The following is a 24948-nucleotide window of genomic DNA, read 5'->3' as shown; positions in this document are numbered from 1 at the left end:
GTGGTAATAGTTAACGATGTAATGGCATGTCCGTTGTCATTGACACCGCGTAGTAATACCCGCGTTGTAATGGCATGTGTTGGCATTGGTACGCGATGTAATGACATACATCCCTCTTAAAGACCTGCTGAACACTGACGTACAGGGCCCATCACTATCCAGACAACGTGTAAAGCCCTTGGCAAATATTGATCCAACTTTGAGGCCGGGGGCAGGCGCCATGGCCGACCAAACGGTTGCGTTGTTAACATTAGAATGTTCACCCTTCAGAGGAAGCGTTTTGCCCTTTTGTTCTTTATCTGGTTCCTGGTGCAGTTAGTTACTGTCAGGGCAGTTTAAACTGTCCATGGGTAGGGCGCTTATTGACTTCTGATGAGCCAAGCATAGACGCAGCGTTGCCAGGTAACGACCAACAGAAGAAATGCCTGAGAAGGGAAGTTTCAGTAAAGGAAGGGGAACGTACTCCGTGCAATGGAACCTGCCCCCCCCCCCCCCCATCACTATCAACAGGTGACTCCGGTTTATAGAAGATGGCCCGAGACAGTGATGTGAAAGCTGTGGTGTCCACCATAGACAAAGGACAGCCAGCAGAGCGACCGCCTTCGTGTCACGCACGTGGCCCTGCTTACAGTATCCAAATAGACACCTTCTTTCGTCCTATACACGCCGTACCCGCACCCTGCTCCCGCATCACAGCCACGGGGCACCGGCAGCCACTTTACCAGGAAGAGTTCCCAGCGGGATGTGTCTAGAACGGCACGTGGCCGTGACTTTGACATCCAGCTGTTTTCCAGAGAGGGGGTGGGCCCAGAGTGGTGTTCAGGTGTGCTCACAGGTAGAATCAGAGGGCAGGCGGCACGTCATGGGAGTGGTCATGGAGGAGGCGTGCCCACAGCGCAGGGCAGGAGCCTCGGAGTTACTTTGCACCTGGCTCCTGCCTCAGTCCGAAGGTGCACCCGTCGGGGGCAGCGGCGACTTAGTCCGCCGCCATGGCCCTGTCCCAGGAGGAGGCCCTCAACGACAGCCACGTCAACGAGCGCATCACCGATGCCAAAGCAGAGTTCTACTATAGCGAGGAGCAGCGCGCCGCCCTCGAGGCGCTAGTGACCCAGGATCCCCTAGCGTATCTAGAGCTGGTGAAGTCCAACAAGTCGGCCAGCTTCCTATCGAGCCGCGAGCTTCGCCAGCTGCGCGATGCATGGACGGCGTACGACGGAGCCGAGGCGCCCCCTGGCGACGGGGCGGTCAGCAAGGGGCCCCGACCGGACTCCCTGGCCTACTGGCCCGACAAGTCGGACACTGAGATCCCGCCTCTGGACCTGGGCTGGCCCCAGAGCGGAGCCTACCGCGGCCTCAACCGGTACCTGGTGTACACCCACCCGCCCAAGGAGAACGCCCCCTTTATAAAGACCGTCATCCGGCAGATGATACAGCAGGCCCAGAAGGTATTCATTTCATGTAATGCGATTTATGTAGCGCCCACTTTACCCGAAGGTGTCATAGCGCTTTACAAAAGGACCAGTTACATTACATAAGGACATCAGAATACACGAGTTACCTGAAAGATACAAATAGAAAAGCTCTAAATTCATGTAAGAGTGGTAGTAAGTACAAAAGTCTACTACAGATACTAGTGGTTAGAGGTGTGTATGTATATATATATATGTGTTGCAAATTCCCTCAAGGAAAAGATACAAACAGATAAACGCTAGTAAGTACATAAGTCTACTAAAATACTAGTGGTTAGAGTAACATATATATTCAAGATTACATTTTAAGAAGTGATTAGGGTTGGACAATGATATATTACATATTTACAGAGAATGAACTTCTTGCCATTGTTCAGCCAGGGCTTCAGGCGCTGTTGCACTGACGGGCGGTGGTGGTCTTGGGCCCGGAGGGATTCCCGAGGTGGTGATGGCCTAAGGGGTGCCCGTTTAAATTTGGGGCTAAAAACAGGGCTTTCGGGCGTGGGTAACTACAACATGGGACGGCTCACAGACCCCTCAGTACTGACCCGTCACCTGACATGCCCTGATGTTCAGTACTAGAATGCTATAGCCCCGAGTCCCCACCTGCAACCTAACCCCATCATTCTAGTACTCATGGGCAGTGCACCTTAACCGAGACCTACAACATCCTGCTACTCCAGGACTGTGTCCCACGCACAGATCTGCCAGTGCTCCTCCAACATGACCTACAGCACCTTCTGCTATTCCAATACCGTGTCTCTCAACCAAGCCTGCTGACGCAAACGTCTTTGGTGACAGACAACACCTGCTATCCAGGTACCAGGGTTGCTAGTGCACACAGCTGCAGGACGGGCCCCTCCAACACGGAAGCGAGCCCACAGCTCTGTCAGCGCGCCTCCGTCTTGCCCTGACGTACCCCACGCCCTTCCCTCCTCGCGACCTACGCAGAGCTCTGCCAAGTGCTCCTTAGTCTTGGCCCGTGCTATTATAGTACTGAGAGCCACACGCAGCTCCGCCAGTGCATCTCGCGCCTGACGCAGCGCTCTTCAAACACGGACACCACACAGCGCTCTGTGTAGCTCAAGAATGGCCCCCACTCCTGTCGAGAGGGTAGTGAATGAAGGTCGGGAATGCCCCCAAAGTAGGCACAGTTTAGGGCATACTGGAATTGCTGCAGAAGCGAGGTGGGTACTGATCTCGCCTCTATATCCATTGGTGAGAGCTGCCATCTATTGTGGTGGAGTCGAGCTCTGCTGGCGGCTGTGGGGGTGGAAGGTTAGGGGCAGGGATGACGCTTCAATTAGGACAGAGTTGGTGGACTTATCAGTGCACCGCTTGATTCTTATACTTGTTTTTATTGAAATACCAATAAAAAGAATGTTAAAGAAAAAAGAATGTCCCAAACATCAACTCTGCTTTCAAGTACACGGACCTGCATAAAACTCTAGCCACGCACCCCTGTCCTCTCCTGCAGCACCCACTTTTATTCCAGCACCTCTCAAATCTCTGCCCGTGCACCAGGTCATGCAGCTCCGTACTGTCCCAGTACTGAGGCCTACAACCAGCTCTGCCAGGGGACCACAGCCCTGACCTCCGGCTCCCTTTACTGCACCCAAAGTGTGGCCAGAGCCCCCAGTCGCTCCCCGCCCCAGTACTGCGGCCACGCACAGCCCCCGAGCCCCGCATGCAGCGCTCTGGTCAGGCTTGCCCTCTGACGGGCGCACCGCTCCGCCAGGGCTCTTTGGTTCCTGCGCCCCGTACCCCTGCACCTGTGTGGCCTCGTGGTTGCTTTCCCCTGAGGGGACTGTTAGCTTGGTAGAGGTGAAAGTCTGCCTGTGGTTTTTAGTTCCTGTTCTGCCGGTTGGCAGCGGCGAGGAGTGCCTCGGTGCCTCCCACCGCCCGCGGCTGCTTCTGGGACACGCTGGCATTGCTCAGTCATGCCCCAGAGGTCGACGCGGGCGGGAGGTGTGGGGCACGACTTGTCCATACGTCTTTAATTTAACAAACACAGTTCCCTTACTTTTAATCAAAAACAGTCCCCTTACTTTTTGTGGCAAGAGATCGGCCCGGGGTGGTGCCTCTCCCTGAAGAGGGGAGCCTCTGTGCTGTGAAGCGGAGGGAGGAACAGACCGCTAAACAAGAAACGAGCCCCCCCCCCCCCCCCAGGACGACTGCAGCCTCGGAGAAATGCAAATATGTACAATTGGTTAATCTAGAAATACACAGGCTGCTTGGCAACCAGCACTGGCTGTCATCAATGTATTCTTTACGAGAGGTATTGATTGATGAATGCAAGGGTGTCAGCAGTGGGGGTGTGGCCCGAGGAGTCCATTCTTCAAAAGGCCAGGGGGTAGCGGAAGTGGCACCACACGCCCTTTGACCTTCGTGACATCATATGACCATGGACCTTAATATTTTTCCAGGAGGTCCTGTGACATGTTAACGACGATGTCATGACAATAAGTGGCATTGCTGAAGTTCAATAATACGTACATGACTAAGGTATATATAATATAACAACACAACACGTCTGTTTTAGATACCACCTGTATTAGGGCGCCAAAATTCTTTGAGATTTCTGGGGTGTAATACTAACTCTGAAATGTCAAATGTGAGCCAAATGGTCTTCTAAGAGGGTTCAGGGGTCCTGATTTAAAAAAAAAAAAAAAAAAAAAGGTAAAATAATGAGTTTTAAAGCACAACTTTCACATATATCTGTTAAGCCATTGGCTCTGAAAAGACACTCCTTAAATATTCGTCATTCCATGGTGTGCCAAGCCAGTGACACCGGCCACTCCCCAGCAGTTGACCCCGTTGTTTCAATAGGTTCGCCTATTTGACAAAATGACCTCCACTGTGCCAGAGCCAGCATTTTGTCATGGGTGTCCACCTCTAACATATCAGTGTGGACCTCCCTTATGGCACTGATTCCATCCAATGTGCTGGTGACTGCATTTTGCCAAATGTGTCCCCAGAGTTTCCTCAAGTATGCCAGCTCTAGCATCTTCCACGGGTGCCTCACACGCCGAGAATTCTCTAGTATGCCAGTACTAGTATTTTCACATTAGCCCAAGACCTGCCTCTGTTACTAGTGTGCCAGCACCAGTATTTTACTTCTGTCAAGAATTCTCTCCAGCCTCCCAGTATTTTGCCACAGGTGCCTGTCATGCCAGGGATTGCCTCCAGTATTTTGCCGTGTTTACTTCCATAAAACAAGAATTACCTTTACCATGCCAGGGCAAGCGGTAAACTCACCAGCATAAAACCACATGCTCACTCATGCTTACATTAACTCACTCTCACTCACACTCACTTATCCATTTTCATTAACGTGCAGTCATTCATTGTCACTCACTCTTAACCATTATTCTACTAAATGTCCCGTATTATCACTCAGTCTGATTCACACTCCCTCAAATTCATGCTGACTCTGACTCAATCATACTTTTTCACTTGCCTGCACTCACTCGTCTGCTTCACTCTTTTTTTACTCACCCACCACCACTGTCATAGTGATTCTTGCACTCTCTAACTCTCCCTTACACTAATTCACTTAGGCACTATTAGTTTCACTCACTGACACTCTATCTCGCACATCATTATTCACTACCTGTCACTGACAGTCACTTTCACTCATCCACATATGCTTACACATAAACGCACTGCTACACACACACACACTCTTACATAAACCCTCTTTCATCCATAAGCAGGCAAACAGCATATATAATACTTACCTCCACTGCCAGTAGAGGTCCCATTTCAGCTAATTGTACTCCATTGTTATTACTCTAATTGTGAAGAATATATTATTCACGATTATTGTAATATAACATTGACAGTAAAGGAGAGTGGAGTCCCAACCGACACCCCTAAGGGTGAACTTCTACCTTGTTATTGGCACTGACCTTGCCACTTCTTTTGCCAGGGTCGCAAGGGGCAAGCCCGGGATCACAGTTGCGACCCCTAAAGACCTCCATGGTGTGTTCTTTTAATAGACTCTTCTAGAAAATGTTTGCACTCGGTACCATCTAATTGTGTATTACTAAACTTTATATTTAGGAAGCAGTATTTTTTTATCTTAAACATAATATTTTTGCACATTTTGTGACTACATGTCTTATACTGTGTGTAATGAAAGTTTAAAACAATGACTTGCCATATTCCTAGTGCTTTCTGTCACTGGCTGGGAACTCCTAGCATTAAAAATACTCAAGCTTCCCCCCCGCCCCCCCCCCCCCCCCCCCCGCTCACCAAGCAGGATTTGTTTCTGTGGCTTTTTGGTTACACACACACACAGATCTACAGACACCACATTGAGCAATAAAGGTTTCAAAAGTAAAATAGTGCATTTCCCACCTATTAGTTTAACTTGCATTTATGTTCCATTTAAGGTGTGTGTTATTTTATATGTAGTTACTTGAAGGTGAAAGACCAACAACATAGTTACAGAATATGCTGTTCTTTTTAGCAATACCTTTGACTCCACCCCACACTCACTGGCCCAGCCCCATTCCGCTCCATACTCTTTAGTACACTTCGGCCAGTGCCTGATGCAGCAATGCAAAATAAGCCTACCCGCCTTGTAAACAAAGTTGCCTCTTGTAACTGCTCCGACTGTCTTTCCCCTCTCTCCCCTCTCTCTGCTCTCTCCTCTCCTCTCCGCTCTTCTCCTCTCTCTTCGCTGCCATGCCTGTCTCTTGCCGCAACTTTCTCTTAACACTGGTCTCCTTTCCTTTTGCCACTAGCCTCTCTGTCACTGTCTTGCCTGTGTAATGTCATTACCCTACTGCTCACTTTCCACTATTGTCTCTTGTCTCTGCATTATCTGTTATTTGGTGCTATCCTGCCAGTCTCTTGATTCTGTCGAAACCACTCTCCCCGTTGCTTGATACCGCCTTCCTATATCCTGATACTGCCGTGCTGTCTCTTGACAGTGGCCTCTGTCTTGTATCTAAATTTTGTCATGCTTGTCTCTTGTTCGTGGAATGTCTGTCTCTGAAATTGGCCTGTGTCTCTCCAGATACCTGCCCACAGAAAGGTTTATTCTGGCCTTTCTCTTGCCACTGCCTTGCCTCCATTTGATCCTGCCCTGTATATCTTTTAATATCTCGAAAGTCTTAGAACAAATATAAGCCGGATGGACTCCGCTATGCATGCAGATAAGTCTAGAAGAAGCATATTCAAGTGTTCCTAAATGCCCAAAACATAACACCTGAGTCGGTGTGCACCAATTGTGTATAGGATTTCCCAGACCACTTCTCCAACTTCTGGAGATGCTCGTAAGTGAAACATGAGAGGAATCTTAAGAGTGAGTAAGTTGAACACGTGAGTAAATTAGGCACTCTTACTTCACGATGTACAGTTTTGTACTTGTTCTACATCAAGAGTAAGTCAGTTGTAAGTCAGAAATAAATCATATTCACCATTTCCATTACTAAGACACTTCCAACTCTCTCACCGCTCATGCTGTACTTGTCTTGATTTTCTGTGGCATCCCATGTGAACGCTAGCAACACTGTGTCATAGTGGTAGAGAAAGCACACACATTGAGTCAGGTCGGGGGCCGATATGAGCCATAGTCGATCTGCCCTATTTGAGTGTAAGGGTCAAGAAGTAGAAAGGAATTACTTTGCTGCCTGTATGAAAGACAATAAAAAGGCTTCAAATCTTGGTTGATTGTAAGTTCCAGAGCTTGGTGGCTTGTACCAAGAAAGCAATTCCCATACATGAATTTCTTACAGTAAGTTGGTATGAAGTTATGACAATGCGTGGTCCAGGCGTGCAGCGCAGCGCCGCGCCCCATTTTGTTTCTATAGCTTGAATTTTTGTTATAGTGGTCCTTTGCTTTGGGAGGCTCTGTAGACAATGCAGATTGCTCTTCTAGCTATAGTTACAGTGGAGTGATTGCAGGGCTGGAGTCATGCATCCTCGTGGTTAAATCTGGAGGAGTTGTACAGCAGCATAGTTGTATTTTGCATACGATGAAACTGGGGGAGTCAAAGTATGGGCTGTGGGCATAGTCCAGCTTGGAGATAAGGAGTGTGAGGATAGCTTGTATGTGAATATCTAACAACAATGCTACCTCTTCCCAGGACGGCAGAAACATTGGGTATGTGGAGGTCATTTTCTAGTTGTAGAATTGGCAAGTTACCAGACTGTCAAAAGGTAGTTAATCCATTGTCTCAGAAGGAACGCTCAATGACTTCCTTTGCTTTGATTCCCAGGCCTCTTTGGAAATCGTGCGTCTCCCGTCATGATCTTTCTCTACTCTGGGACCCCATCTCACCATCTTTGACCTTAGCGTGCGTCATAAGCCAGACATCAGGCTTGTTCTGCCTCAAGTCGGGGATGGGCACCAAAGGGGTTTGCGCTTCTCCTCTACTGCACAAGATGGTAACTGCAGTCATGGATGGATATGAGATTGCTGAATGCCTTCATTTGTTTACTGTCGACAAGTCATTATCATGTGGTGGTGACACCTTATACAGAACAAAAATCTTTAGGGAATGTAAGTTTTGCCTACCCCGATAGGCCTCTCTCACTATTTTCATCATAGCATTGCTTTGGGAGACAAAAGAGGTAATTGTCAGGAGCAGGGATACATCTACGTGGAGCAGACAAGCAGACTGTGTTCAAGAAAACCACAATCTGGACTTGATTGCAGGTCATTTCGTGGTGAAGAAGTGAAATTGTTCTTTGGATGGGTGGGCACTTCACTCCTTACTCCTGAACTGAGTCTTTTCCATGTACCGTTTGAGATCCTTTGTTGGAACAAGAATGTGTACCTTGCATGATATATGGGCATGTACTCTACCCTGAGTGCCAAACTGCATGTAAAACTAGTATCCTGACTTTTTGTTTGGTATTGGCAGCATGCTATTGTAGTGTGTGCACAGATGCATAGGCCTGTCCTAGAGATATGAGGTTTAGAACTTGTTCTGTGACCTGGAGGGGTACACCAAGCATGTCCTCGCAGTAATATAGAACTACCGTCCATGCCCTGAAAGAATCATAGAAAGTGGTGTGGCAGTGTACCTTGTTATGTAAACCTTCTGTGTGACCAGACCCTTTTCCCCTGTATCACAGAGCGAGGTAGTAAGAAAAGGAGCATGCTCTTCCTAGACAAGGGAGAGGAGGTGTAGGAAGGTCATGTCCTGGTCCAAAAGTGGAGACTGGGAGTATCCCTATTTGGGAAGTGGGGCACTCACACACCCAAATTGGGTGTCATGCTTCATCGTAGGGCATGCTCCTCGTCAGGCCGGTGCAGCAATGCCTGACGGGCACCCTATGAGGGGCTCTTTGTTGGAGATCTTTTGTGCTAAGCCATTTGGTGCAGTGTGGGTAAGGGGCCAGATGGTGTAGATGCGAAACTTTAGTGAGGGTGTGGAAAAAGAAGGGAATACAAATGGTGGCTTGTGGTGCCTCGGAAAAACTATTTTAATCAGATTCGCCCACCGGTCCTTTTTAAAAACCAATAATAGGGGCCACATAGGGAATAGTGTCCAATGGTGTCTATGAGGTCAACATGTTTCTTGCCTCTAAGTGTCGGACTGATCATGCAGCAATTCTTCAGGACCGAAAGTAAATGTTCTATCTACACAGTAGTCAGACCACTAGTACATTCCTGTTGTTGGTCCAACGGACATCTAATAACCTAATAGTGAGGTACCTTACTGAGAAGTAGACCAACCTGAAGGAAGAATGAGAATACAATAAATTGACATAACAATTCATTCTCGTGAAAACCTCCTCTTGATGACGTACTGATGTGCAAAAAACATTTATTAGTGCCTTAAAAGTGATGCGATGCGGTGCCGTGGCACTCGTAGAGTAGAACCAACAAGAATGAGTGAGAGAGAGTGGTCTACGGAACCCTCGTATTTAAAGTTCCACTGTTATGTGAAACCAAAAATCCCATGCAGACATTCTGTGTGCGTTTTGAGTGTGTTCATGTGCAGTGAGTGTGTAGCACATGTATGGCAGTAGAACACTGTGTGGAATAAGTCTGAGTAATGTGACCAGCGAGTTCCATTTTGGATGGCCTTGTTTTAGAATAACTCGCAATGGAAGATGAGGACAGCTTTCTCAGGCAGTGGCAAAGTATTGCCTGGGGTCTTGTGGCTGGAGGGTGGAGACCCAGATGTTGAAGTGAGGGAGGACCGAGACCAGGCTTCCCTTAGAAATCTAGTGAGGAACTTGTTAGCAAAGGATTCCAATTGTTCGGAAGCACTGTTTTTGGTAGATGGTAGGGGTGAGTCCTTTGACTTCAATTTCTGTTTATCAAGAAAAGGAAGTTTCTAGGAAGGGCCTCCTTTTTTCTGTCCCTCTTTGTTACTACAGAAAGGATGATGACAGCTGGGTGCAGATATCTCACAATTCATTGTTCCCATGGTTTGGAAACTCCTGCTAAGAACCAGCCTCTTTTCTACCTACTTTGAGAGCTATCCCCTTCCTCAAAGGCTATGTGTGACGAACAGCCTGAAAATTGTATTTGAAAGAGAACCAACACAAATGGTTCTAAAGTCTTAGAAAGTAGATCCCCATCCCATGTCTGGAAAATGCAAATAAAAGTTGAATACAAACCACCCCATTTTGTTCAAGATCTTCTTGACCAAGGAATGGAGTGTTTTGCAGGGTACTCAAAGAGTACTGTGTGGCCAGGGATGGTGCCTTTCTGACAGCCACTGTCCCAGAGGTGATGGGACATCACCTGAAGTCTGCTCTTCCTGCTGGAGGAGCTGACTTCTGCCCAGTGTTTAGAGGCCTTCCTGTTTAGAGAGAAAAGTAGAGTGCCTAGCCTTGCAGGATGAGAGACTGTACAGGTGAATAAAAAGCCCAGTGTTCCCTGGTGTGAGGAACACTCGGAGAAAGCTTACTACACTAGAGAGTGATGTGAGTGGGTCTCAAGACACCAGTGCGGCTGCCACTGATGTGAGGAAGAGCCACGTAACAGTTGAAGCAGAATCTCTGATGGGCCCGGAAGCTGGATCCGAGCACTTGTCTGCACCCGCGCAGGGCAGCCATTATTGCTAAAGATGAGTTGTGTTGAACAGGCCCTGTCTGGCTGACTCTGTCAAGCGGTCTCTGTTTCAACATGAGGCCACTTTCTTTAGCCCCCAACAGAAGTGAAGTGAATGCCACCACTAGAACTGCAATGCCATCTATAAGGTAAAACCAGGGCTCAGCCTGCGGCTGGAATGAGAATCTAGAATGTGCAGAAGAATCTGCCAGATGGACTTAATGCTTTTTGCCCAAGTGTATACAAGGGGTGAAATATGTTATGAGTTGCCCATCTGACTGGTAGTGTAACTTGAAGTACTCTGTGACTAATTAATGCCTATGCCCACAATATACAACCGCCTATAGCCATTAAAAATCGAAGAATGGGGAGAAAATATATTAACTGCAGTTTTTTCACAACACTGTAATCTTAATTCCTTTTGAACTCTGTTGTATTTTGTTTCCCTAGAAGATTTAAGTACTTATTAATAAGCACTAGACTGGACAATACATTAACATGTCTGTTGGGAGACTGTTGAACCAAAGTCCTTGAGTTGTGGGAAAATAGGTATGTCCATTCACCCTGTTGAACGCTTAACTTGTATGGTGGCAGTCAAGACAAATTCAAGGATCTCAAAAAAATGGCTGAAAGATGGTCCCGAGGCAATCCTGCTGAATTTGCGTGTATCTAAAGTATCCAGGGTTTGCATATAGAAAAAACTTTCCTTGCTGAAATTTGAAATGCAAATTTGATCAACGAGATCAGGAATAGTTTTGTCAGAGAAAATTGATTCTCGCTCGTTTCTTGCTTCGCTATCAGCTTGTGTCCCATTCTCCTTCCTTCCAAGCTGGCGGGGAACTCCTGCAGCACAGCCAAAAGTCCTGAAAAAGGTGACCACACTGTCGCCTGGTTGGGATCCAACTAACTCGTCGATCTTTAAAAAGTTTTTGAGAGGTTCACAATACTGTTAAGCTAGCATTGGTAATAAAAACAATGGGCTCATCTCATTGAAAGTTTGAAAAGCCATGAAATAAAAGAAAATAGGATGTGTAAGTGGAAGGCCTCGTCACTTGGGAGCTCAACCGTCGCTTCTCCCCAAGAGCACCTGAATCTTTTCAGTTCCTCTTTACAACAAATAAATATTTTCAGTGCTCTTTCTATGACCCTGGGTGTGCCCTTCTCATTAGACCCCCCCAGATGCAATCCTACTATGTTTCACCTCTTACACTTCATTTACAATTCACGTCAAATATTCATCGAAACGAGAAGTGCCCACTGAAATTCTAATAGCACTAATTTTTTATGACCAATTCTATTCTTCCTTACCCTTTTCTACCCTGCCACCTTTACCACTACTACTTTTTGAGGCCCGAGGGTCCAAAAAGTTATGAATTTATGATTGGGTATTTTGTTGTATGAATTTATACTGCCATAAAATGATTAACCAAAAAATAAAGTGGAATGTTGTTGGGCTACTGAGATGATGATCAATAATCGACTGGCTACAGTTTGATATTTTGCCCCTTAACGCTGTCCCGCAGAAAATGGATATCTTAATCAACTCATGTAAACTTTTCCTCTTTACCTTTCTCCTCTTACAGCTTCTCGCAAGTATCATTTTGAACGATTTCTGCATTTATATTACTCAATGATTCTTTCTATCCAGCGGAATCACAAGCCTGGTTACGGCGTCTGTTGTGCATACACCTTCACTGCCTGGAGCATTTTGAGAAATGAGTCATCTTCCGTGGAAAATTTGCCTTTTTGCGGTTATTACTTCAGCCAGGATAAGCAAACTGCAAGCTTCATCAACCAGCAAGCCTGATCTAACCTTGCACGAGAACAGAGTTGTAACAAGTTTAGTTTCATCTGTTAGAAACTGACAACCTCAAATATCTCTAGTTCCAAGTAGCGAGAACTAAATTTTAGATCTTTGGACCTCTTTATTGTCAGGTGGTCTACTTCCCACCAATCTTTGTTTTTTGAGAAAAAACCCAACTAGCAGGGCCGTGGCCACATATTGTATTGTATACTATTTGGATTAATGTTGCGTTACTAGTACTGATGAGGTGATGAAGCACCTTGTGGCGGGTTAGAATTCCTTTTATCTCTCGTAGTTGAGACAGTCATAGAATTTCTGTTCCTCAAAGTCTCCACACTTGAGGCAAAAGGCAGTATGTATCTACGGCTTTATAAAGACAAGTGTTCTCCGCAATTTGAAGGGCATCCATATGGGCAACTCCTCATGCATTTTTCAAGTCTATCTTTCTAGGCTAATCTATGAAACCAGAATCTCCCTTTGGCCAGAAAAATCATCACATCCCGGGTTAAAATTATTAATTTGGTGGGTCCCGGCTTTTTTTTTTGCGGACTGAGGTTTATTATTTGTTATCAGACTTTGACCCAGAGCCTTGGTGTTTGGGAAGATGGCCTATTTTACCTCCTTGCATTAGGATCTGGGTGGCTCATTTCCCCTGCTTACCTTGGGCCCACGGCACTCTTGCTAAGCACTTCCCTCTTGGCTGTTTGCCAAGCTTGATAGCTGATATCTATAGACTGAAGAGTAAACAAGTTAAGCAGCTGCCTTGTTTTGGTCCATTGTAAGTAAAACATTTTGGAGTCTTCAGTTTCCATCTGCCAACTTGACTCTTACTCAGGTGTTCGTATGCAGTTCTTTAATGAGCTGTAGTAGACCCGAGCCGCAAGCAGCTTCGTCCAGATCCGAGATCTATTCACTTTGTCGAAAGCTCAGTAAAACAAGCCTAGAGATAATCTCTTTTGTATCCATGAGCTTTGTGCCATAGCATTGATAAGGCCACAACGTTGTCCCTTGCAGTGCATTTAGAGTGAAAGCCCGCCCGACGTAAGGTTATTATGTTGAAATGGTCAGTACATGATTGCAGGCCGCGTAAGAATTTTTTTGCCAATCATTTTCCGTCTACATATAGTAGTGCTATTAGTCAGTAGTAGATAGGTTGTAAAATCGACCCTTTCCGTTACTAAAGTAACTAACCCGAGCAGTGATCAAAGATGGCGGGATCGGCAGGGCACAGTGTGCCCCCACTTATTTCATTTAATAGAATCCATTCCTCTGCCCTTTTATTGTAAAAATGCGTCCCAGGACGGCAGAAATAGCCAAGGCCTAGGCCTATAGATAAGGCTTGGCCGTTCAAGGACAGGTAGGGTAGGCAGAAAAAAACTGGGTTTTTTTCTTCTTGTCCAGAGAAAACCAGGACAGTGTCCAATTCTGCTGCTCTGCCACTGTCCGCTGTCCTCCCCTTTCTCTTCCTCTTATTCTGTCTCGCTCCTCCTCACTTGCTGAAAACCGTGACTTCAAGAAACCGCTCTTACCCTCTCATTCGTTTCCCAGTGAAATGGATCCAACAAGGAAGAAACTCTTTTGCTGGAAATATCGTCTTTTTCTAAAAATGTATTATTCCAGCGTGCAGTCTCGGTACAGAGAGTAAAAAAAGGTTCAACATACGAAACAGAAATAACTAAACAAAGCAAGACCGAGTCGTTGCAAAGATTCCAGATTGGTTTTATTCACACCCATACACAAGTGCCACTTTACGCAGTGTGCCAGTGAAGCACTACTTTCGTTTTCTCGCCTTTCTTTGAACAGCATTATTTTCTCCGGGTGGGAGAGTGCACCATTCCTGGAGTACTGCAGTACCTGATTGATGCGTGCAGTGGAATACGTTTAATGTGATCCTTATCAGCTGTTTTCGGTATTTTAGTTTATAAAATGTGTACCTCTGCTTGGTGTTGAGGGATGTGGTCTTTTTAAACCATACTGCTTTCGTTTGGGCCCTGTAGTCGTTAAGGTAACCATGTTGTTCCTGCTTACATTTCAGATGCTTTACTTATTCTTGTATTCCCTATTAGTGTTTGCTTTTTCCAGGATGATGTTACATTTTTTTCAGGTAGCATATTACTTTTGTCTAGTGCATAACTTAAGTTGAGTCGTTTCCAGGTGTTTATTGCGGCACACAATTGGGTAGTAGCTGAAGGCAGTGCGAGTTTCTCTCAGTGGGGCAGTATGGTATTCAGTGAGGGAGAGGATGTGGTACTATGGCCAAAGCTGCTGAATTTGGAACTGGGGAACCAGGTCCAGCTTTCGTGACCCGATTGCTCTCTTGAGAGAGCACATTCCCATGTTAGACCATAGAAGGCTCTGCTAGACATCAGAAGCCCTGGTGTCTTAGCACCAGCAGGTGAACCTAGCGGTGGCAAGTATGAGTTAACCTTGAAGGCCTGTCCACCACAATCCATACTGGAATTCTTCTTCAGTCTTGTGGGCAGGCCTCCCAACCAGCACACCTTGTAGCAACAGTGACTCTGTCACTGAGGTCACAGGACCCTTGAGACCAGTCCACCTCACCCATTGGTACCTCCATTGGTCCTGTTTCAACTCTAGTAGTGCACCTCAGCAGGGATTGGCAATGAAGAATTTGCCGGTACACCAAACTAAGGGCCTCATTTACAAGGCCCTAGCGACACTTTTGCGCCGCCGGAGTGTCACTTTTTTGAGGGTTCAGTGGCGCAATGTGCCGCAGCATATTTACTAGACCACGCAAAGCCACTTTATGTAGCTTTTCATGGCCTTGTAAATATGTGCCCATTTCATGCAGAACATTTCGTTCCCACGCAACACCACCCATGAAATCAGAGCATTCCCAGATGTACGAGGAATCGTAAACCTGGGAATACATCAGATTCTAACACCACCCCAGGGGTGGCGTTAGGGAGGTGCAACGAGGAGAAATATCCTTATTTCTCCAAGTTATTTTGCTCTTTATATGCATGCTACATTCTGCAACACGTATAGGAGGAAATCGCCTCCATTTATTGATTTTGTGTAGAAAGGTGTCTCTTTCTGCACCAAATCAATCATCTCAGCAATACAGGTACCCTTGTAACATGGTATGGGTGCCTGTGTTGGTGCTAGGCTGTTATTTTAGTGTCTGCACAGTGGTCAGTACAGGATTGCACCGCATTCTTATAAATACGGTGCATTCCTGCACTTTTAGAATGACGCAGCACTTCAAAATTGCTTGTGGCACTGCATTGCGGCATTCTATGATGTGAGGCCCCAAGTTTGCAAACTTCATGGTCTCTCTGCTTCATGCACAAGCACCTTTAACATGTGCTGCCTGCTTTGGGGGCCATTGGAATTATGCAGCAACGGAGGAAAAAATTGTTGCAGTCTTGACTAAATTATGCAGCAAAAAAAAAGCTGCAATGCAGTACATTTTCAGATACTTTATTATTTTGACATTTTTACTCCTACTAACAGTATTTACCTCATTAGTAGAACCAGTGTAACATACAAATGCAGCCGTGTGAATGGTGACAGGTCAACCTTAGCAAAGGGCCCGCCACTTCGCAGCAACACAAGTCACAGTTTTTAATAACTTTTGATCTGTTTGAGCATTTTTTTCGTTAAATTTGTCAGATTATGCAGCAGATGATATATTAAGTGGCAAATATGGCAGAGCCATAATTATGTGGAAAACATTTGCAAACTAGGATATTTTGCCATTCATGCTTGAACTGCTCTTGTGGAAAAAGGGAGAAGTGTTGATGACAGAAACTGCATGGCTCGTAGACAAATGGCTTGTGAGCCCACTAAGCATATTTGGGACATTCTACGATTGTAAACGCATCCCACTTTACGAATATATTTAATGTCCATAACTCATATTAAACCTTACATAAACATGTGTATCCATTGGTTGAATTGAATAATATAATAAGCTGCAACTGGACAGTGAAATGCCAAACAAATATTAAAATTGGGATGTTCTGCTCTTTCTGACCACACCTTTGATTCCGCCCACTGACCCAAGCCTCAGGGTCTTCCGCCTTCTGATTCTCCACCCACAATTCCCCTACCTCTAACCCCCCCACCCCCCCCCCCCCCCACACCCTCCCCCCACACCCTCCCACTTCGACCACTGGACCCAAGTGAATAACCGTTTTAAACATGGGGTCAGTCTGAGGCCCCATTTGTATGTATGGCATTTCATCATAGCTACTGCAGTTCCTTTGGGGCCAGGGGATGGCGAGTTATTTCTGATATTAATTGGCTCTCTTGCCTCTGAGTAAATGAGGCAGTATCGAAACATGTCGCGCCTTCCTACCACATTCAGGCTATCGTATGCTGACCCGCCGTACAGTTTGATAAATACTGCGTCCAGTGTTGGGGAGGAGTGTGGTAATCACAACCATCCTTGTGGGGGTTAGTAGCTCCGCCTGGGATGGGCCAGGGTGTATGTGTGTTCCTGGTAAATATTGACTTCTGCAGATCCGTCCAGTTGTGTCCTTGGGCTCGTGCGGGTTTCCCTTCTCAGAGTGGGCTTGGGGCTTTTAATGGCTGGCACTTTCTGTGCGGTTCCTTCTGCTTTCAGGAGATCCTTGGTTTCTTTCCGTGGTTTTTAATTTAGTAATTCTATTTTGCACAAAGTTGATCCTTTTGGCTTCTGCTTGCAAGCGTTTACAGCATGTGATATGGGAAGGAAATAAGATTTGAGTTAGGAGCTCGGTGAAAGCATCCATAGTCTGCAGTGTATGGTCCAGAGAGAAATGTTGAGACTGACAGAAAATTGGTAAACAATGGTTGTGCCAACATTGTTGTGTATTTGATGATTGAATTCATAGTTCCAGGCAAATCCTGATACTGTAAGGCAGGCGCACAACACCCACTGGACTCAAAGGGCTTCAGCACCCCCCCCCCCCCCCCCGTCGTGTGTGGCACCCCGGGATGAGACAGCTTCCCGGGCACCCACACAGCCGCACCGAGCACTTCACAGGTCTTTAAAAGACCATATGCATGTTAATGAGGCCTCAGGGCCGGCTTTAGTGCTGGTGGCGCCCTGTGAGACAATGTTTGTTGGCGCCCCCCCAATGACCACCTCCACCACGGATTCTCTCACTAGCACCCTTTAACAGTGACCAAGTCAACCGTAACCACACTCTCTCAGATGCATTGAATTAGTAATATAGCGCCACTCATACCAGTGTAGGGTGTCCGAGCACTTTGCATCACACACACATTACACAGAGACAATCAATCATACGTGTGTAAATCCGTGTATAGGAAATGTTACATAAGCCAAAGGACAAAGTGTAGGAGTCACATGTCATCCATACTAGTAGGCAGTGTAGTTTAGGAGTTCTTGGTGTGAAGAAGCACAAATGCAGAGTCGAAAAAGAAACAGCACAGTTGGGAGTTTTCTTTAATAATAAGAATCGATTTCTGACCAAATTAACCCTTTTTGCAACATTAATCCATTTTCTAATAATGTATACTTTGCGGTGTGTATGCAGTTCTGGGATGAAAGTTAATAGCTCACTATTCTATATTAGGACTTTAAGTTATAAATTGCAAGTAACAAAAGGATGTCTCTTTTGAAAGCGGTAATCTGCTGATCTGTTTACATCATATGCACTCTGTAATCTACTTGGCACACGTTCTTTGCAGCAAGCATATTAACCCTCTGCACTAACTTCACCGAAGTCACAACTTCAACTTTACAAAACACTGATTTCTCTCCAGGAAGATAATTAATCACACGAGTTTTTTTGACATTTGTGTGAGGGCTGGCAATTGCCGGCGGAAAGAGACGCTGCAGCAGGTGCTTCAAAAGCTTAATACATTTTCAAACACAGCGCCCCCAGGCAGCCAGCACCCGGTGCGGTGGCACCGGTCGCACCGCCCTAAAGCCGGCCCTGGGCCTTGCTGTTGTTTCACCCCTTCTAAGAGCCCCTGCAGCTCCACTCTGAATATTGCTTAAAGATTCAGCCCACCCCCCCCGAAATTTTTTCTTAGCCCCCCGAAATTTTGATCTAGTTGCGCCTCTGCTGTAAGGTCTCCCTTTTCAACATGTTTGTCTGTTCTGTGTTAGCCTCCAACGGTGTATGGTGCTATCCGCCTGACAGACACTGCTATGGCACCCCACATGGGGGTATGAAAGGCTCTATAAATGCTTCAGTACAACACAATCAGGCTCCCAAGAAGTTGAGACACTCCACCTTACCTGTAGGTCACAGTAGCACCCCTGTCCGTGTGTATTTTGGGACCCAGTCCACTTTGGGCTGGTGGGTTTTGGGTTTCCGGTGTGATAGCTGCAGCACTGGCTCAGGCCCACTGAACTACCTAGGAACAGCGATGCATTCTATGCGACTGGCCATGGTGTGTAGGCAATCTGTTTATACTGTGAAGGATGGTGATGCAGCGGACGGGGAGCCGGCCTGAGCAGCACTGCGCAGCTGTGTCTCACCATGGCATGGCCCCAGCTGCACGGAGGGGCGCTGCCGCACTTTAAGTGGGCTGAAAAATCGGAGGGGAGGGAGGTCTTTCAAAGGGGCGTGGTCGATATAATTAAGGGAGTTGCTTAGAAACACCTAAACTAAAAATCTGTGCTTAACAGAGTGTGCCACCCCACTGGTATTTTGCTGTTTCTGTCATTGCATCCAAACCTAATATAACAATTAAAATTTGTGTTTTTACCCTGATGGTAAGGGCAAAAAAATGGAGAGCCCGATAGGGACCCGTCTCAGCACTTGCTTTTAAGAACTGCCGGTTCTGAGCACCAGCAGGACCCAGCCCACTTAAAGTCCTGGTCCCACCTACATGGAGGGGCGCCGGCGTACTGTGTCGCAGAAGGGCTGGCTCTAGCCCTTAAATGTAGCAGCACATCAGTGTCTCACCAGAGCCGGGTACCAACCTGTTAGAGCAGCCCTAGACCCCTGTGGTCTGGGAGGGCCAGTTCCTGCCTCACAGAGCAGCTCTACACTACTGGGTGGCTTGGGAGGGCTCAGTGACAGCCTCGTAGCAGCACTGGGGCTCAGCAATGCCGTCTGCCAGCCTCATAGAGCAGCGCTGCAACGCTGTGGTTCAGCCGTGCACAGAGGTTTCCCATCTTTTAGACAAGTTGCACTCCTGCCTCGCAGCTGTGGACAAATGTAGGCAAAACCACAAAAAACAGTGAACTGTGTACTGTGGGCAGTATATGAATGAGCTGTGATCTGTACTAGAGCTGTGCGCTGCGGGTAGTGACCTGGAGAGCCGTGTATTGCATGTACTGTGCCGGAGAGACTTGTATCGAGGTTATGAATATTGTCCTGCAGTATTCCATTTACTGACCTGCTCAGTATTGTGCAAGAGAACCATTCACTGCAGGGTATCGAGCTGTATTCTGTTGGGCCCTGTACTCTATTGCGGGAAACAGCCTTTACAGCTTGGTCTTTACCACACCATGCCTTCCATGCAGGTATGTAAGTCGCAAGTAAGTATTTGCACCTATACCCGCATGCATTTACCACACAGGTACTTTTTTAAAATAACATTAGTGCCAATATTGACAAAACACCCCACCCACAACAACAGTGCATGCATGCTGAATAAATAAAAACACAACTTTTGTTTGGAAAATTATTGCTGCAGGTTTCTTCCATACAAAAGTATGCAATATGGTGGGTTATCTTACGGACGATCCAAGGGCAGGTAGCTGGACCAACCTGTGCTGCCCTGCTCGCCTGATGAGCCAAGCACTGTGGAGAACCCAATCAGTGCTACACCTTATGGGGTGATCCCCTTTCCGAATCAAATGACACAGTGGTCCCTTATTACTCGCACCCCTTTCAGGGCGGAGCGTAGCAAGGCATGCCCCCGGTTGTTCAGGCCCACAACCACCCAAAGGACTAACGGGATGCTGACGCAGTTTTCCAGGAATCTGCCATGCGGCTCCTGGTTTTTGTCTCTGGCACCCCTATTGTGCCGCGCAGAGGTACCCTTCTGTACCCATCTGCTTCCAGATCGCCCTGTAACTCCGCCTGCAATGACCAAAGAAAACATTACAACGTTCTATGTACTTCGCCTGCCAACCCCACGCTGGGTAAGCGGTAGGATCGGAGACGGTGTGTCCGGCGCAAAGAGGACGCCAGGATGGCCGAGGGAGGCATAGATACCCTCCCCAGTTCCTAGTCGCGCCGGAAATGATGCACCCAGTGTGCCACAGGCAAAAGGGGGACTCCTCCCTGAGTCCCCTCATAAGAAGGGGTGGACTGTTGCCCAAATGGCAGTAAAGGGGCTGACCACTTAGGATGGCCCCCTGTGTCGGCCGCGGGCAGCCACAAATTATGTGATATTAAAAAAAGAACAAAAAGGGGATAGGTGCAATTGGTAAAGGGAGGCAAGGGTTATTTTACGGTTTAGGAGTTGGTCGTGGTAAAGGGAAGTAAGGGTCTTTTTAAGGTTTCAGGAATGGGCAGAGGTAAAGGGGAGGTACTTTTAGGGATTAGCGTTGGGTATTCGTACAGGGAGGTAAAGTTAATTTTGGCATTTTTTGGGGTGGATATAGGTAAAGGGAGGCATGGGACATTTTTAGTATTAAGGGGAGTCAGTAGATGTAAAGGGAGGTATGGGTCATTTTAGGGTTTAGGCGATAAGTAGTGGTAAAGTGAGGTAATGGTAATGTTATGGTTTATGGGTGGGTAGGGGTAAAGGGAGGTTAGTAGTAAAAGTTCATTAAAAACATGGGGGTTTGGGAGGGTTTGTGTATGCGTGCCAGTAGGTAAAATATATATTTTTTAAACTACTGACGGTCGACAGTAGATAGCTATACTTAGGATGTAGTTTCCATAGGAAGATCTTTTTTTCATTTGAAATAACTTTTGCATCGCTTGCCGAATCCTCGCGTAATTTTCAAAAGTAGTAAGACTCATACTCCAGCTGCTGTTTTGAAAGTGTTGTGGTGATCCGTCAAGTGGGTACCAAGGAAAAAGGATGAGGGTGGGGGCCCAAAAACGAATTTTCCAAATGTTAATTCCCATAGGCACTTTACACATGGCTACAACCCAAACTGCTGAATGAAATTACACCAATTTGGCAGGAAGGTCGAGGGAAGTACCTTTTTGTGATTTGGTGTAAATCAGTTTAGTAGTTATTAACAGAAATAAAAATTTGTATATATAGGGACGTGGCTCTGACAGTCCCCGTGCTCAAATGTGATTGGCTGCAAACACTTCAAACCAGGAAGTGTTGGCAGCCATCTTGGGACACGGCTTGAGCCGAGTCCTGGAACATTAGAAAATAAGAGAAGGGGGCAGGGTATGAAAACACTGACACCCCCCCCCCCTCTATGCCTCCTGCGGGGGGGGGTCCCATAGGGACCCACCTATCAATTGGATTCCTCTGTGGAAATCGGAGGGGGTGGGGGCTTCGGGACTAGGAGCTGGATTAGAAGTTCCAGAGACCGTGCTCCTGTGGGTCGATCAAAGACTCAAAAATTGGGCTTCTGTTCCGAAGGAGGGAGAAAGAGTATTCTAAACAGTTGTGCCTATACCACGGTCATGAAGACAGTCAACTAGACTGTCTCGTGTTGCCCTAACACATCCCCAAGGGGATGTCATGCTTCGTCATAGGGTAGTGCTCCTCGTTGGGCTGGCGTTGCAATGCCCTACGGGTCCCCCGAAGGGTCAGTTTGGCGTAGATCTTTTTAAGAGAGTGCCGCATGATGAGTGCAAATGAGGTGATAAGTGTGGTGGAGTAGTGATGCGTGATTGGAGTTTAAAACTGATAGGGGAGGTTACAAACTATCCTTTAATAAGTGGACTGCCCTGTCAGAGATAAAAACCTATAGCAGGCAAATGCTACCCTAGAAGTTTTAAAGGAACCTTGGTAGTCAGTGTGCAACGACTGGGTGGGGAAAGTACCTTTTATAGTCATAAGAGTAAGGCCTATCTCGGTTCTCTCACTCAGTTGTTTGTCAACATGTTTCGCGCCTATCAAGTGATCTTAAGGATCGGTAGTGCTTCGTCAATACAAAAAAACATATATTGAAAAACTCCCCCACACAGAAATAGTGCCCCTAAAGTACTAGCTACTGTTTGTGTGGTTCAAGGTCCAACCTAAAGGCTGTATTGCTGTTAGCCACATCAGGTGGTCAATTCCAGGGATGCAAAGATGGAAGGGTAGGTGCAGACGCACGATCCGTGCTCAAACTCTGGGCTTGCTTGAACGCGACACCCTCGGGACGCCATCTTTATGGGGCTAATGAAAAATAGGGGGCCTTTGAGGACTCCAATCCCTCCCCCAGGCACCGGGGACGACCACCTCCCCAGGGCTGTTAATGCAGATTTTCATTTTTGAAAATGTACACCGTTACTTAAAAATTTTAAAAATATATATACTTCCCATACTTAGCCCTGCCAATTACCACGCACCATGCGTTAGACTAACGCATTTCAGGGTGGTGGTTCGCATAACCTCACTGAAATGCATTGTCGCGCTTCTATAGCTCCTCCGAAGCGAAGCCGAAGCGCTCCTTAAGATGAGAAAAAAAACACGGTCCTTTACATTCCATTCATCATCCAGGACGGTGATGGCGATTTAGCTAGAGATGCCAGGGCGCCACATTGAAGCAAGCAAGTAAGTGCAACACGGTCTGCGTTTTACAGTGCTATTTCCTTGTGATTTCAAACAGGGGGCACTGTCTGATGTTGGGGCTTAGAAGCTGGCACTCTAGGTCATGTGCATTGTCCATGCTGCTCAGTCTTTTCACCTGGGAGGTTGAATGCTTCTTTCCCACTCAGCATGCCCCTCCCCACCCCTTTGCTTCCTAAGTGCCCTTCTATTTCAAAATAGTCTTAAAGTTTCTCGTCGCTCAAATGGGTGTAATTTATATGTTTCCCTCGTCTTCATTGCTTGATTTTGCTCGTGGGAAAGTGTCACTCATAGTCGCAGAAATGTCACTCCTATTACACTCAAATTGTGAAAATGTCACACACAGCAATCTGAAACCTTGGTAGCTATGCATACATTGTAAAGGCATATGTGTGGTAAAGGCTGCACGGAAAAGGCATGCATGGTAAATGCATGCTTTGTAAAGTCATACAGACCATCTTCTGTACTGTACAGCCAGGTTTAGTACAGGGGAACCGTGCATTGTTGGGTGCTGTCCTGGGGGGTTTCATATCTCCGAGTCCTATCCTACAAAGTCCTGAAGGGCGCTGTACAGGAGAGCCCTCTGCTACTGGGCGCTGCCTTAGAGAGTCTTGTATGGCCTGTTGGTGCCAGGGCCGAACTGGCCATAGCGGGCACTGGGTGTTTCCCCTGTGGGTCGCCATGGTGGACCCCTTTGGGCAGTTTTTGTTACAGGGCTGTTTTTGCAGCATAGCTGCAATGTCGGCCCCTTTAACAAAACCGGCCCTGGCAAACCGCTCGGCTGCATCCCTAACCCCCCGGGAGGCCAGTTTTGGTTCCCAGTTCGGCCCTGGTTGGTGCACTGGACGGCCAAACGTTGGACGGCCAAGCACTGGATGCTTCCTAGATTACAACCGGCTTTCAGGCATCACATGGGCCGCTTGGTTCGCCATTGCATTGAGAGTTTGGCTTCGGTCTCGCGTTAGACTTCTGATTTCGGGCCGTACTTGGGATTACATTGTGCTGTTGGTTTTTGGCAGTACTTTGGGAGTTTGGGATTGTGGATTGCCTTGGGCTGTTGATATCGGACTTTAGCAGTCCTTTGGCTATGTATGAATAGTCCAGTGTGCTGCTGGTTTCGTTCATTACATTGGGCTGCTGTGCTTTTTGACCTTGCGTTGCTCTTGTACATTTTGTACATTGTATTTGGTTGTTGGTTTCACACAGTAGATGAGGATGTTGGTTTCAAACACTCCACTGATTTCTTGATTTCATCATTACATTAGGCTGTTTGTTTCTGGAGTTGCATTGCATGCTGGTTTCGTACAATAGATGGACTGTTTATATCATCCACTGAATTGGGCTGTTCACTCATTTGCATTCTTTATTCTGATAGAATATATCCATAAAAGTATAGATACAAAGCTCAATAAATAATCAAACATCCAGCTGCAGGACGATAAATAAGCTAAAAAACATTCTATGTAAGACAAAACTATTAAAATGGCCGGTGCACGTCATACAGTACTCATCAAATTACGGGCTCGTATGGCAGGTTTCAAAACTGCCCCTGCAGAAATAATTAACTCCTCTTCACCCAGCTTGAAGTGTACTGACTGCTTCCCAGTAATCTGTAATATAACCTCTCTTAAAAACGGGGCATGGGAAAAGCTTTGTATACATCATATAATACGCATCAAAAAATCAAAAGTGTAATAAGGCTGGACCAGATCTCCCGTCACACGGGCAGGGAGAAAAGTCAAGATTGCTTGGAAACCCAGGGGGAAGCATAATGCATACTTCACAGAAGCAGCTCTCAGGCGAAACAACAGACTACCTCCCAGAGACCCATGGCTTTATGTAGACACCCAACTATTCAATGATCACTCTTGGCTTTCAAATACACGGCCACGCTCGGTTTCCTAGCCTCATCAGCCAGACTTGGCCTGTTGGTTTGGGGTTTTACCCTGGCTGTTGGTTTCACGCAGTAAATTAGGCTGTTCATTTCACACATTATATTTGGCTGTTGGTCTTGGCCATTA

At 46.7% G+C, this 24948-nt stretch overlaps 1 protein-coding gene across 1 annotated transcript in view; it reads left to right on the top strand.

The window, feature by feature from the left end:
- Window positions 1–844: 844 nt before the first annotated feature.
- Window positions 845–24948, top strand: part of SACK1F (scaffolding CK1 anchoring protein F) — an 84587-nt gene continuing 60483 nt past the window's right edge. Inside the window, exon 1 of the mRNA XM_085601252.1 lies at window positions 845–1445. Within this exon, the coding sequence (XP_085457378.1) occupies window positions 990–1445 (456 nt within the window). The 5' untranslated portion in view covers window positions 845–989. The remainder of the gene's footprint in view (window positions 1446–24948) is intronic.

Source organism: Triturus cristatus, chromosome 4_2 (assembly GCF_964204655.1).
Source record: "Triturus cristatus chromosome 4_2, aTriCri1.1, whole genome shotgun sequence".
Taxonomy (NCBI): Eukaryota; Metazoa; Chordata; class Amphibia; order Caudata; family Salamandridae; genus Triturus; species Triturus cristatus.
The sequence above is the reverse complement of the archived record's forward strand: the minus strand, read 5'-3'. Positions and strand labels throughout refer to the sequence as shown.